Source organism: Poromitra crassiceps (assembly GCF_964638095.1).
Source record: "Poromitra crassiceps genome assembly, chromosome: 19".
Classification (NCBI taxonomy): Eukaryota; Metazoa; Chordata; class Actinopteri; order Beryciformes; family Melamphaidae; genus Poromitra; species Poromitra crassiceps.
In genome coordinates, this window is record NC_139646.1 from 18580317 (window position 1) to 18595316 (window position 15000).

Genomic DNA, 15000 nt, shown 5'->3' on the forward strand with positions numbered 1-15000 from the left:
TCTTCCTGACCTCACAGATGTCCCTCTCACTGACAGACACCTAGCTCTTCCTGACCTCACAGATGTCCCTCTCACTGACAGACACCTCACTCTTCCTGACCTCACGGATGTCCCTCTCACTGACAGACACCTAGCTCTTCCTGACCTCACAGATGTCCCTCTCACTGACAGACACCTCGCTCTTCCTGACCTCACAGATGTCCCTCTCTCTGACAGACACCTAGCTCTTCCTAACCTCACGGATGTCCCTCTCACTGACAGACACCTAGCTCTTCCTAACCTCACGGATGTCCCTCTCACTGACAGACACCTTGCTCTTCCTGACCTCACAGATGTCCCTCTCACTGACAGACACCTAGCTCTTCCTAACCTCACGGATGTCCCTCTCACTGACAGACACCTTGCTCTTCCTGACCTCACAGATGTCCCTCTCACTGACAGACACCTAGCTCTTCCTGACCTCACGGATGTCCCTCTCACTGACAGACACCTAGCTCTTCCTGACCTCACAGATGTCCCTCTCACTGACAGACACCTAGCTCTTCCTGACCTCACTGATGTCCCTCTCACTGACAGACACCTAGCTCTTCCTGACCTCACAGATGTCCCTCTCACTGACAGACACCTAGCTCTTCCTGACCTCACAGATGTCCCTCTCACTGACAGACACCTTGCTCTTCCTAACCTCACGGATGTCCCTCTCACTGACAGACACCTAGCTCTTCCTAACCTCACGGATGTCCCTCTCACTGACAGACACCTAGCTCTTCCTAACCTCACGGATGTCCCTCTCACTGACAGACACCTAGCTCTTCCTGACCTCACGGATGTCCCTCTCACTGACAGACACCTCGCTCTTCCTGACCTCACAGATGTCCCTCTCTCTGACAGACACCTAGCTCTTCCTAACCTCACGGATGTCCCTCTCACTGACAGACACCTAGCTCTTCCTAACCTCACGGATGTCCCTCTCACTGACAGACACCTACTGTAGCTCTTCCTGACCTCACAGATGTCCCTCTCACCGACAGACACCTCGCTCTTCCTGACCTCACAGATGTCCCTCTCACTGACAGACTGCCTCCTTCAGCGGATCCGAGCGGGAGGGTGGGCCGCTGGGATTGGGGAAAGAGGTAGGGCTGCATTTCATCTTCATTATTAGAGGATAATTAAGTGGGAGAAAATGAGCCGTACTGATTAGAGTGATGTTAAGGGAGAGACGTGGAGAAGATGACCCGTACTGATTAGTCACGTTAAAGGAAAATTCAGTTTTTTTTTACACCCTGTGTATTTTACACCCTCAATACCCATATAATTCAAATGAATAATTTATATTCTCTAAAACAGATCAATATCATCAGTGTATATACATACAGCTAACTACAGTGAGTGAACCATGGAAGTGACCCGGATGTACTTATTTTCTTCTTCTTCTTGTTCTGTTCCACAGAAGAAGACTCCCGTATGGAGTAACGTCATATGGATTGCAAGCTGCAGCCGGGAATACCTATGTGACGGACAGCAAACAGAGCAGGCTGTGCCACACCGGCAGGACAGAGGTATGTTAGATCTCTCTCATCTCATTCTCTCTCTCATATAATAAACATATAACCCGCTGTGTGTGGGAAAATAAGCTATTTACAAGACATACATACAGCATTTCACATGCCCTGTTTCCCTCGTTTTAAGGTTGCAGTTCAAGCTCATTATGGTTTCTGCTGATGCTAATCAAACCGAAGTTGTCAGGCTGACTTAAACATCATATTTAAAGCTGGAAATAAGGTCCAGCGTGTAAAAAAACAGAATGTTCCTTTAAGGGAGAGACGTGGAAAGAGAGGTTGAAGAGGAGCGAGCAGAGACAGATGGCTCCAGTCACCACTTGGCCTAAACCCGGGGAGGCCAGGGTAGGTAGGGGTGCCAAGTGAAGGAGCAGCTGTAAATATGAACCCATCCTTGTCTGCCTTTGATTAAAACACTGGAATTTATCATCCACCATTTTTATCCCTCTTCATCTGCTTTATAATTGATTAGTTCCGGAGAGACAGAGGAAAAAAAAGAGAAACTATAGCCCAGCTATTAATATTAAACATTCTAGAGTATTTTCTTTGAGGTCGGATAACTCTCTGTGTGGCTAGCTACCACATTTTAATGAATGAATTATAACGGATCTCTCTGATCAATGTTGCCAACTTGGCAAATTAGTCACTGGATTTAGCTGCTTCTCAGACCCGCCTGGCGACTATATTTCTCAAAAGCGACAAATCTGGTTACTTTTTCTGACCATGGGGAACAATATATTAAAGTGTTGAATCCCAAAGCATTTACTGATAATTCGGTACAGCTGATGGCGTTTTGCTCTACTCGCTCGTCATCCAGAGATGTCTGATGATCACAGCACATGACGTCATACACACGGCGTAGCCCCCCTCCCTCTGCTGCGCGCGGCGCCTGGAGAATATATATTCATATACACATTTGCATGTCGCCGTCTGGCGAATTCTAGCGACCTTTTGAACAACCAATAGCTACTTTCCTTGGAAACAAATGAACACTGACATTTTAGGGTGTGACCGAGGGAGCGAAAGAGATCAAACACAGCCAGCGAGACAGACAACATCAATATGTATTGCCTATTGCCTATTGGACCTGGATCGGACATAATTGGTACTTGACACGGCATACAATATCACACCTTAAACTGAGCCACGGTGGAAAAGCAAACACAGCAAAACAACGACTATCAAACTGAAAGGAGACGTTAAAAGACAGATCATTACCTTTCTCTTGTTGTTGGGGCTGACGTACAAATAGCTGAGTATTGTCTTGGCTCCCACTTTCTCGTTCAGCTTCTGGTACGTCGCTCCGTAGTCCGTTGACCTGAAACGTAATCAGAAGGGGCTGATGAACACTTGATGAATGACTTGTTGCAATTAAAAATCCCCGGGAGAATTCAGAGCGTGAGGGGAGAGAGCACTGACGCAATTAAGTCCCTTTTATGCTCAACACAGCAACCTGAGCCACGGCCGGGATACAGGGGGCCGCCACATTACGGTCGCTGTGCGGTGACTTCAGCTGTTTAGACTGTACAGCAACAAGACCCAGCATGGATTCATAAATCATTATTATGATCATTATCACTGCATATTAAATGGATACGGCCCAAGCAATAATTCTCCTGTCCTATGCAGTGCCAGTTCCCAGGAATTGCGTTGTGTAGTGTTTAACACATGAACACACAACTGTACATGTGCCTGTATATGCACACGCACACGCACACGCACACACACCCGCTCTCTCTCTCACACACACACACACACACACACACACACACACACACACACAGACACACACAAACATGCGTACACACACTCAAAAATGCATAAAACATCATATTAACACTATTCCTCCACCGTTTTTTTTGACAGTCTGACTCCATAACCACATTCAAAACCCACCTGTTCAAACTGGCCTACTCACTTTAAATCATATCCATCACTCAATCTATGTTGTCTGCCCACCTTGTATCTCCTCTCTTTTCTTTGATCTACACTCCTCTTGATGGTGTTTGCCATGCTTGTTGTTTTTATCCGAGTATCATCTTTTACAATGTTTGTCTCTTTAATGCACTGTACGGCAACCTTGGGTGTTTTGAAAGGCGTCTCCAAATAAAATGTATTATTATTATTCATGTTCTGACTGTGCTGAACCTGTGGCACTGCATTTTGACAGTATTACTTATTGTTGGTATTATTACACTATTAGTCAAATCTGAATGTGCCAAGAAACTTCAATTATGTTCTTAAGCATGAAAGAATAACAACCACTGGTACAATCAGAATTTTGTAGGCCTATGTCCAATAAAATACAGGCTACAGGGATTTGCCTTGGTGGCATTTATACAGTCATAAAAATTTAAATACGGTGCACTATTCATCACTTTGGTGAAATACTGCGAGAGAACACACACACACACACACACACACACACACACACACACACACACACACACACACACACACACACACACACACACACAACCTCGTAAAAAATATGACATATGACTATGACTATATGGCACTTTTTCATTTCATTGTAGCACCTTGCACTGCCATTGCTGGTGCTCTTTATTGTTTGTTTTTACTTTTCAAATTTATATTCTCTTATTGTGTGTTTCTGTTTCTTTCATGCTAGGTTTCATATTTATTACGTGTTGCTTTTTTTGGCTTATATTGGTACTGTCTGAAGAGTTTTGCAAGAATTGTTTGCTTTGGCAAGAGATATACTGTATAATGTTTTGTGGTGGTTAGTGTGTGAGAGTTTTGCAAAAATACCATATAGTTTCAAAAATAGTGCCCAAGCAATCAGAAAAAAAAGTAATACTAACATACAGTACATGTCTTTGATGGTGGGAGGAAACTGGAGCACCTGGAGTAAAACCCACACAGAATGACCTGGGCCGGGCCGGGGTTCAAACCCGGGACCTTCTTGCTGTGAGGCAACAGCGGTAAGCACTGAGCCACTGTGCCATCGTATGGCCTCTGTGGCAAAAGTATGTAGCTGAAGTGTTCATTGATGTTTCTAGCTCACTGTTAGTCATTTCACTTTTAGGCCTTTTTGTCTCTCCCCCTCCCACTCTCTTACCAAACGCTGTTAAACCAAACTGTAGAAGAAGAAGAGGAGCAATGAGTGTGCAGTCGAGAGTGTTCAGCTTGTTGATGCCTCCTCGCCTGACTGCACTTGGCTGCTCTCGCCTGCTTTCCATGCGAGGCAGCAGTCAACTCAAATGAGTCCATAGTCTCTAAGGTTTATGCAGAACACCTGTGTGAGCACCCTGGTGCGGAGAGGCCCCACCCACCTCCTGGGAAATGTAGTTTCTAAGTCAGTGGTTCCCAAGCGTGGGGTCCCCTGGAATTCAAATGGGGGGGCCTGAAAAAAACAGAGTGTTTAGGATCAGTGGTTCCCAACCGTGGGGTCGCGACCTCAAGGCCTGATATTCCAGAATTCGGGGGGGGGGGGGGGGGGGGGGGGGAATCAGAATTCTGAGATTAAAGTCCGTATTCTATAGCTGTATGGACTGCCGCACGGAAATGAAAGACACGCAATCCTGATGAGAAAACGTTTTGAGCTTTTATACTCTATGTGGTTTCTCCTTGCGGAAGTGAGCATTATTTTTGAAAACTCGACTTAGTGCGCCCAGCCGCGTCCCTCTGCTGGTGTGACGTCACTTGGCCACACGGACACTCGCGGTCCGGTAGAATTCACGCTTTAAGAGGGTAGGCTACCGCCGGGGGCGAGACAGATCTGGGGTCAGGGCTGGTTATGCATCCTTTCCAATACGGCACCTTGCTTGCATTCTTTGAATTTGATATCTGTAAATTAAATACACAACAAATATGTCTTACAGATCTCGATAAATGTCTCTATAGTCTATAATCACACAAGGAAATAAGCAGTGAGGGGCATCACCTGTCTTTTGTTTTTCCTAGGCAAAGGAAAGCTAAAGTCTCAGGAGGTTACACTTTCAGTCCCTCTCTTGTCCCTGCCCTCGTACAAATGTACATAAACCAAATTGGACTATAAGTAAGTGATCACCTGCAGGTGAGTCATTAAGCAAACAGTTAGGTTGGCAAATTGGCTACGAGTGTAATGTGATCTATGCTAATTGTCGTGTTGCTCTATATCAGTGCATTGATCCTGTTGCCTTAAGGTCCTTACACATCAAGAGCGATGCGAATATACGGCATGAAATTGCGATGCGAGTTTTGACCCACCTGTCAATCACAGCCACAGATGTGTACACGTCGGAAGCGAATTTCTGAAAAATCAACAGTGGTTCGAAAAAATAAACACAGCAATAACGCTCGGCGAAACTTCGCCGTTGGTATGCACGGTTGCATTAACTGATATAGGTTCGGAAAATATTATTGACGCGCGAAATTAATCGCACGAAAAAAACGCTCCCGATGTGTAAGGACCTTTACTTTCAACTAGCCAATTTTTTTTTAAGTGTCTTGATGAAGTTATAACAACAGTCACTGCTAAAGACTTGGTCAGCGTTGCATATAGGCTACTGACCAAAGTTTGTGTTTTCAAATATAGGTACAGTACCTAACATTACCATAAAACGCAACATGTCTAGTAGTTTAGCCTGTCTAATCAGCAAGCATGATAGCTTGACAGCTGCAAAGCCAATAGCTGTATTTAACCTAGCTAAGAAAAAAGGGCAAATGTTAGGCAAAACAGTCAAGGTAATAGAGATAGCTGTTGGCAGTAAAGCAACGTTCAAGCATACCTTACCTCTTACGTGTATGACAGCTAGCAATACAATGCTAATGGGGATTTGGGGGGCTTGTATGTGTACAATTCCTCAAAGTCAAGAGGTCTATAGACTATCATAACTTTTTGGATAGTTTTACCCAAAAACTGCAATTAACTGAACCATATTTGTTATTTTACTGTTTTGTTTGTAGAAAAGAAAGTGCAATTACAACACAGAGCACAGGATGAAGGAGAAATCATACTTTAGGTAAGTATAAATAACTTTAATGCACTTCTCTTTACCTCTGCCAAGGAGGTTATGTTTATGGTTTCAGTTTGTTTGTCTGTTAATTTGTCTGCAGGATTACAGGAAATACTGATTTTCATAAAACTCCATAATGGAAGGCTGTAGCATGGTAACATGACGCTGATAAATGGATTGTTTTCATGTGATTGTGATCTCATGATCTCACATGAATCCAGCTGCCTGCAAGGTTAGTAGCATGGGCCAAGGAAGAACCCATTACATTTTGGAGTGGATCCCGATCCGACTCACCAACAAGCAATTGGACTTGGCAGAGGTTTGCGCTATCCGAGTGCCCTTCTAGAAGTTTATGTATAATACACAAATGCAATGTGTGTGTGTGTGTGTGTGTGTGTGTGTGGGGGGGGGGGGGGGGGGGGTGCGAGAGAGAGGAGTATCCACTATCCAGGTATCCACTGTAATTGCTACTTGAGAGATTAGATTACAGTATATTAATTACTTGGGAAGGATGCCTAGTTTTAGTCAAATAAAGGATATTGTGGTTATTATATTTTGATATACTGTATATCTTCAACAAGTATATTGAAGAACTTTGTTTATGACTCGAACACAAATATAGTAGGCTAATAAAATATCATTTCAAATTACACAAACAAATTTTTGCAATGCCCTTCAGTGCTGGCAGATGTATTTTTTGGCTGGTTTGGGAGCTTTGAGTCACATCTGTTGAAGACTCCTGAGATCGTAATAATCTAAATATATAATAGCAAAATATGCTTCCATGCTGCATCTGAGGGTGAAGAGCACTCTTTGATGAGAGACACACAGGGCAGGAGGAGTACCTATGCTGGCTATGCTAATTCCTTAAAAGTCTCCTTGTGTGGGAAATAGGGAGTGTGGTGTCACCGTCAGTACGTGTGAGAGGTGCAAATTGCATGAGTCTGACACTCAGTCTGTTTGCGCTGGTAGGCCTGTAGTGTGTAGAGGCTTTACAGTTACGTCACAAATCGCCTAGCAACCAGTTGGCTAAATATATAGCAACAAAGCTAGAAAAAGAGCTATACAGTAGCTGAAAAAAGACTGTTGTGATATGCAAGTTAATAATATAATCTGATGAGGTATTATTTGTTTCTTAAACGTAGGTTAGTGTGATGCATTTTTGGTATCTCACTTCGTGGTGCATGGGTGAACTATTCAAGGTCATCTTCAAGAGGAAAAGTTCCTGATCCCTGAGCAGGTGAGATAATGTTACATTTTTAAATTGTCACTGCTACAGTCTATGTCACATGTCTCTGTCAGTGGATGATGACATTTCAACGCTTCCATCTCAACGTGACCATTAATGTCACAAAAGGCATTTTAATTGTTCCTCGGTAGCCTAAGTAAAGTGCATTATCTCACTACTATAATAAAGCGGAGGGGTGCCGTGCGACACACAATTACAAAGCATGCAATCAATCAATCAACAAAGCCATCAATCAATCAATCAAGCAATCAGCCGTCCCTCGTTAACCGATCATTAACTGTTAACCCGACAAGATTAAAATGTACTATTTAGAATGCGTTCCGCTGGCATGCGAAGTTGGCGCAACACTAGTTGTGCCTCCCAACCCTAGACAGCTGTTCCCCCAGAGCGTGTGTTTCAGCAGATGGACTGTCCTCAGGCGGTGCACTGGACTCGTCTGACCATAGATACAGTTGAATCATGACCAACACTGGAGGAGATGAGGGCTGAAATATTCCAATGTTGGTCAAAGCGCTAATGCGAAATTTGTGTTCGATTGAAATTAAACATTTCAGGCCGTCTTAAAAAGTCTAGAAAAATCTCATCTAATCTGTCACGTTTATTTTGAGAGGCATGGGGCTCAATCGAAGAGCTATTATGATTTCACGTTAAAGGAAGGCTTTGCTGATTTTCAACCCGCTTTGTCGACAATGTCAGTAATATTATGCAGATGGTAAGTGTTTACCTTCTCTTCATGTTTTCCTGCTCCGAGAGCTCTGCAGTTTATTCCAGGCATGCACTTCCGTATCAGAATGACGCATTCTGGACATGGAAATGGGAGAATAGGCCTTTCTCACAGCAACCATTTTGTGTCTAAAAGGCAGGAATTAACACAGGTGCAACCAAACATTAATTAGGGTTACCAACTTCCAATCCATTTGGGTGTTCCAGTGCTGGGGTCCTAATTAATGATTCGGTTGCACCTGTGTTTACCCTAGCCTTTTAGAAACAAAATGGCAGCTGTGAAAAAGGCCCATCGCATTGAGAGCCTTAACGAGCCTTAATGACTCATAACAGCTGGCGGGGGCGGAGTTTCTGCAGGCAGAAAAAAAGGCTATTTCTCCATGTGGAAAACAGAAGGTAAGCACCGTCCATCTGCTTATATTACCGAGATTATGACACAAAGTGGTTTGAAAATCGGCAAAGCCTTTCTTTAAGAAAGAGCTGAAAGCATGCAAAGCTTCAAAGTGCAGCAAAAACACACATAGAACGCTTGTCGTCACTTCAGATGAAGCAATAAGTGACACTGATTGATGCGTTTTCATATTTTTCCCTCTCTAAAATCCAGATTGAAGCACTTGTTTGAAATTGAAGCGTTGTGAGTTTTCTGAGTGCTTCACACACACTTTTGACAAACAAGCCATGAAAATACAGAAGTCTCCATGGTGCATTGGCAACACACTTTCTCATTTACAGCACACCCCCTTTGGAGATTTATTAGGGGCCGGTTGCCATGGTGACGAGGAAATACACGGCCACCGGGTGAACTCTTCTGGATCAGTGCAATATCGTTTATCAAAAGCAGGAACCATCGACACGCCGGACCACGGGGACAATGACATCATCGGGGCTATCGATCTGGCCCTCGGAGGCCTCCGTCACGGAGCTGCTTGATTTAAGGGCCAATGACTTACTTTTAGTATCACGGCAACTCTCAACATGAAGCGATAAAACGCCTCACCCCCACCTGAGCTCAACAAGATGAAAGTTATATTCAATGGAAAATTATACTTTCTCAAGGACGATGATTCGGAGCTGGAACTCGTCACTCCCCTTTTATCATCGCAACTCTGCGGGCTTTGCTGGTGCCTTTTCGTGAAGGGCCAGTCGATGGTTGTGTGTGTGGGGGGCGTAAAATGTCACACTGCTGTGATTTCCTCCGCCTCGTGGCTGTTAGCATGGCAGCGCTCCTTCAGTGTCCACATGTTGGATTAAACAAGGCAAAGTTAATGAAACATTATACGAGGACACAAGAATGATATCAGTCCTATTAAGGTGATATGGCTCACTGAGGAAAGTGGATTCTGGATATGCTGGAGGCGATTGAGCTATTCCCCATCAAAGCTGGAGCGCTCCTCCCTTCTTACTGAAACACTCCCCCCCTCTCTCGCTCTCTCTCTCACTCACACACACACACACACACACACACGCACGTGCAAAACATGCACACCAAAAGCCTAAAACCTCCTTGATTCGACCTCCCTTATTTCACTTTCCCCCGAAATAGATTAGTATTATGGCTATGTCCGCTTATTAAAAAGGCTTATTACGCTGGGGTTTTAATTAGAATTTCCAATTTCCAAGTCTACTGTACATTGACAGACAGCTACTATACAGCACTCACATTCTCTATTGGGGTTTGATTAATCACGTCTGGAGGATCATGGGAGCGGCATTTTGGGATAGTTAAACTTGAGGTCACTCGCTGCATTAGCCAGGCGCCACCACCAGCAGCGCTGCCCGCCCGGACCGAGGCGCCAGGCGGACGGACCGGGCGCCCGGACCGAGGCGCCGGGCGGACGGACCGGGCGCCCGGACCGAGGCGCCGGGCGGAAGGACCGGGCGCCCGGGCCGAGGCGCCGGGCGGACGGACCGGGCGCCCGGACCGAGGCGCCGGGCGGACGGACCGGGCGCCCGGACCGAGGCGCCGGGCGGAAGGACCGGGCGCCCGGGCCGAGGCGCCGGGCGGACGGACCGGGCGCCCGGGCCGAGGCGCCAGGCGGACGGACCGGGCGCCCGGGCTGAGGCGCCGGGCGGACGGGACGGCAGCTTTGCTGAGTCTTCCAGATGACTTGATGGAAGGCTCAGCCCGCTCAGACAGTACTGTAGATCTTCTGAGGAGTATTCACCTTATGTAGCCACGCCCATTTCACCCGGTTGTGTGGCCGTATCAAAACCTCCGGCTAAAAATAATAATAAAATAAAAATAAAAAATGGCTGCGCTGCTCCAATATCATCTAACTCTGAATTAACTAATAATTTAGCCAATTGTATGTAACATACCAAATAAAAGCAAACGGCAATGTCTAAGAATGCAACGGCATGTAACTGGCTCGTTAAGTCTCGCATTCCAGGGAATTACGTTAACGTCTGCGGGTCTTATTGACGTTAGTGGCTCGCGCTGCCTCGTAGGAGAGACAGCTATCTGAAGCTTTCTTTGTTGGAGTCCAGGTATGTTTTACAAGAAAGTGCTCGTCATTGTCGACGATAACGTTATCTGACCTGGCTAACAGTGGATACTCGCTTGCTTGCTGTGTACCGGCTCAAAGTAGTAGGCTACGTTCTTTATTTTACCCCTTCACTGTCCGCTCCAAAAACAACTCTCTTATTTTGTGCAGTGACCTCCGGAAGTGTTAAAAGGACCTGGAAGAATTTGGCCCACTGTAAGGTCTGAACATAAGGTGAATAGCATTCACTCACTCCACCTCCACATCCACCCCCTTCCTTCATATTGCTGCCCTCACGTTTGATGGCAAACTTCCATTCTTAAAGCGACACTAGGCAAGAGTTTTATGTGAAAATACACCGACTTGTTAGGCTGAATCACAAAGTGGGGCTGCAACAGAGAAGAGCTTCCCATTCCCTTTGACACCTCACAGATTTGCCCTATTTCAGTATTTGTCTAAATTAAAACCTGGCATCAGGTACGGACTCACCTCCACCCAAAGTTAGAGATGAAATACAAACTGTCTCCTATAACAGCAGTGAGGGAGCACTCTGTCCAGAGAAAGCTGAGCTAGCCAATGCTCGATGTACTCATTTTGCTTCTCTTGCCCTTTGATATGAAGTAGGGCTGAACAATATCAACAAAACAACAACAACAACAATAATAATATAATTGTCTCTATTTGATACAATTGCAATTTAAACGACAATGTTTTTTATTTTTATTTTTATTTTTTATTTAGAACCTAGTTTACAGAAAAATATATTTTGTGGGGTGAAAACAGTATAGAGATGTCAGTGTGCAGGGGTTTCCTGAGTTTGAGTATGATGAAGGGTTTTGCCCAATATTGAAGTTCACATTTTTTCAAACAGTGACTTCTTGCTGCTGACGTGGAGAGTTGAAACAGTTTATGTTTAAGCTCACCTTGAGCAGTGCCAGCAGACTGACACAAAGCAGCAACTCAAGTACGACTCTCTGCTTCTGCATCTTCCTTCCTGTAAAATCCCCACTGCTAGCCTGCATCCCATTACCCTCCTCCTCTCTCTCTCTCTCTCTCTCTGTCATTACCCTCCTCCTTTCTCTCTCTCTCTCTCCCTCTCTCCCTCTGTCTTTTATCTGTCTGTCATTTTGTCAATCTATCTCTTTAGCTTCTGCACATGCAGCTTTAATCAGCCATGCATTACCACAGTTTGAAGCTCTGTTCTCGCCAGGTTTGAGATTCATAATGATGTGAGTGAAAAGTCAATGGTGGACGCACCATTAAGAAGGTAATGTGTTATCAACACCACTGCACAGAGAAAGAACCTGACTTAGGCCAGCAGCAGATAAGTGCGGCCATATAACGCTACATTTACCACTGCTGTGGTTGAGAGCTAAAGCCTTGGAGCAACCTCTGGAAGGAGCCTGCTTTTCCCTCCACTATTTGACACAAGCAGAGGCAGCACTAGTGTGGTCGCAGACTGAATTTCAGCCCACGAAGACCGACCTCCATATTCCATATTCTCATATCTGATCTGATCAGCCCGTGACGTCAGTCAAGTATGACGTCAGTTATGATGTATGACGTCAGTTATGACGTCAGTCGTTGCCAGTTTCATCATAGAATATCTAGCGAAGATTTTAGCTCACCTCCCTCTCTGGCCGAATCATAGCAGCAGCTGGCATCTCGGCTGTTTGTCTCCACTGAGCTCTCGTTTCGCCCCCACCCACCTCCCCAGTCCGCCACCAACGAGTCTTGACCCCTGAAGAATCCCGCACGGGGATGGGGGGAGGGGGAGGGGGCTTCTCTATCCTAGCTTAACAGATGCACCCCTCCCACCACAAGAGGGGCGTCATCTTACAATGGAGTCATACACCAAAGTAGCTGCCATGCCATTGTTGAATAAAGCCGCTTGTTAAATCTTACCAACTGGTCTCTCGTGGTTGAACTTCAGTTAAATTTCACTCAAAACTCAAATCAGAGTCAAAGAACTTGTCAAGGAAATGACACGTTAATGGAAAAGAGTGATGTAAAAGTTGCTTGCTCAAAATATACTAAGTACTTTGTTGGGCAAGGCAATTCATTGAGATGATAATTAATGCATGTTCCAAAATCGTCCCTCCAGTGCACAAAGTTTGTGAATGGTTCCTTTATTAGCTCATATTATGAATGAAGCTATTATGGCAGTTATGGCAGGTAAGGCAGCAAGTAGCAGCGAGTCCAAATTAATGATTCATTTAAAATGCCCGAAACCTGCTTAAATTCACTAGATTCATTTCACAACTTTTACTCTGAAAAGAACTGTTACTCTAAAAATTACCCGAGTTAATTTCATTCCTACACCACCACTAGTGGTTCACACAGAGGTCCATTTAACAGCCTTATTGTTCCCTCAGCCCAAAATGTTATTCCATCACGTTGAATGATAGTGATGTGGAACGAATTTAAGAGTATTTAATTTGCTCTGGCTTGCTAGAGGCAAAGGAGGAATTAGGGAAAGATGCTGTTAACGGTGAGCCTTGGAAAGGAGCAGGGAGATACAAATAAGTAGCGTTCAAACAGGTTCTGCTGCATTTAGACTGAGCTGTACTGCTAGATGGGACAATGGGTGTCAATCATTGGCAATGAGTCAGACTCTAGACTATAATATGAGCTGCAGGGAAAAGTCACACTTTTCTTGCCATCCTCCACTATTAAAAACTGTCATTTGTCAAAATCCAGCTCTTCTTTTCACTTAGACAAACAAACTGCGGCCCGGCTATTGCATGCAATTTGTAAGACTGGCTTTCATATCAACATAGGCCTGGCATGGCCAGACCAAGTCATACATTATATTACTGCATTGCTTTTGTAAATGCGAATTGGTCTGGAATCTGTCAGTAAAATTTCTATTTCCAGGGGGCATTTTCAAAAGAACTTGCATAATATATATATATATATATATATATATATATATATATATATATGAAATAAATGTACAGGCATCTCCCACAGATTGCATCGGCATCCTGTTTGAGACATGAGGATGGTGCTGCACGCGGGCGATGCTGCGTTCAAGGCTGGTCAAGGCAATTTGTTGGACAACACCGACATCAATGCCATTGATCTGTGACTCACACGTTCATGTGAGGCGCTTCTGGTACTGTCTGGTACTGAGGGGACAACAGAGTCAACGATTCCAGCTCTTAAATTGACAGATTTTTCTTAGTCTCTTGCCTCGATCGGGATCTCGAAATATTTGACTGATTCGTATTATGCGATCCAAGAAGGTAATATTCATTTGCTATTTACAGAGTGGTGGTAAAAGCAGCACAAACTGCCAGTTTAAAATCATCAAAAAGACATACAGTAGAGCAAAGTCCTGCGCACAGCCGCACACACAAAGTCATCTCTGCTATTTGCTGTGCCAACACGAGAACCTGTGGAGGTTTAAAGAAATGTTAGGAGCTCATGTACTGTAGTGTGATAAGCTTACCTCCACAATGAACTCTCTGTCACACTGTTCAGGTTGAAGTCAAACAGCTTGGTCAGCATCAGAATCACCTGCGGAAAACAAAACAAGCAATGCGATGAATACACAACACACACCCACACACACACAGGCTTATTGACCGAACCTCTGGTCAACATGTTATTATATCTATACACAATTGACGGAAAGCAAAGCAAACAGTGGTCAAAAATTATTGAACATTGATCATTTGCCACACACACACACACACACACACACACACACACGCACGCACGCAACACCACCTCATTGCCTCAAACTGATTCCAGATGGCTGTCAATTCACTTCTTGAGCGTGAAAAAAAAGAAACACCTCAAGATACAGTGTTACCATTTTGTCAGCCATGGAATTATGTCGCAAAAAGCACATGACCCCCCCCCAACCCCCGCAATTTTGTGCTACCAATCATTTTGAGAGAGGTTGTAGTCACTTTTTTTTTTCATATTTATGGATATATGGTTTTTATTAAACTCATCTCTGTTCGACACCGGGAGTCTGTGCCCACACCACATTGTTGTGCCCCCCCCCCCCCCAC

General features: G+C 44.7%; 1 protein-coding gene across 1 annotated transcript in view; it reads right to left on the reverse strand.

Annotated features, from left to right (window-relative positions):
- sorcs1 (sortilin-related VPS10 domain containing receptor 1) overlaps positions 1-15000 on the reverse strand; it is a gene marked incomplete at both ends in the record, with an annotated part of 211539 nt that overhangs the window by 66204 nt on the left and 130335 nt on the right. The window contains 2 exons of the mRNA XM_083655821.1: positions 2778-2877; positions 14430-14497. Coding sequence (XP_083511947.1) covers positions 2778-2877; positions 14430-14497 — 168 coding nt within the window. The remainder of the gene's footprint in view (positions 1-2777; positions 2878-14429; positions 14498-15000) is intronic.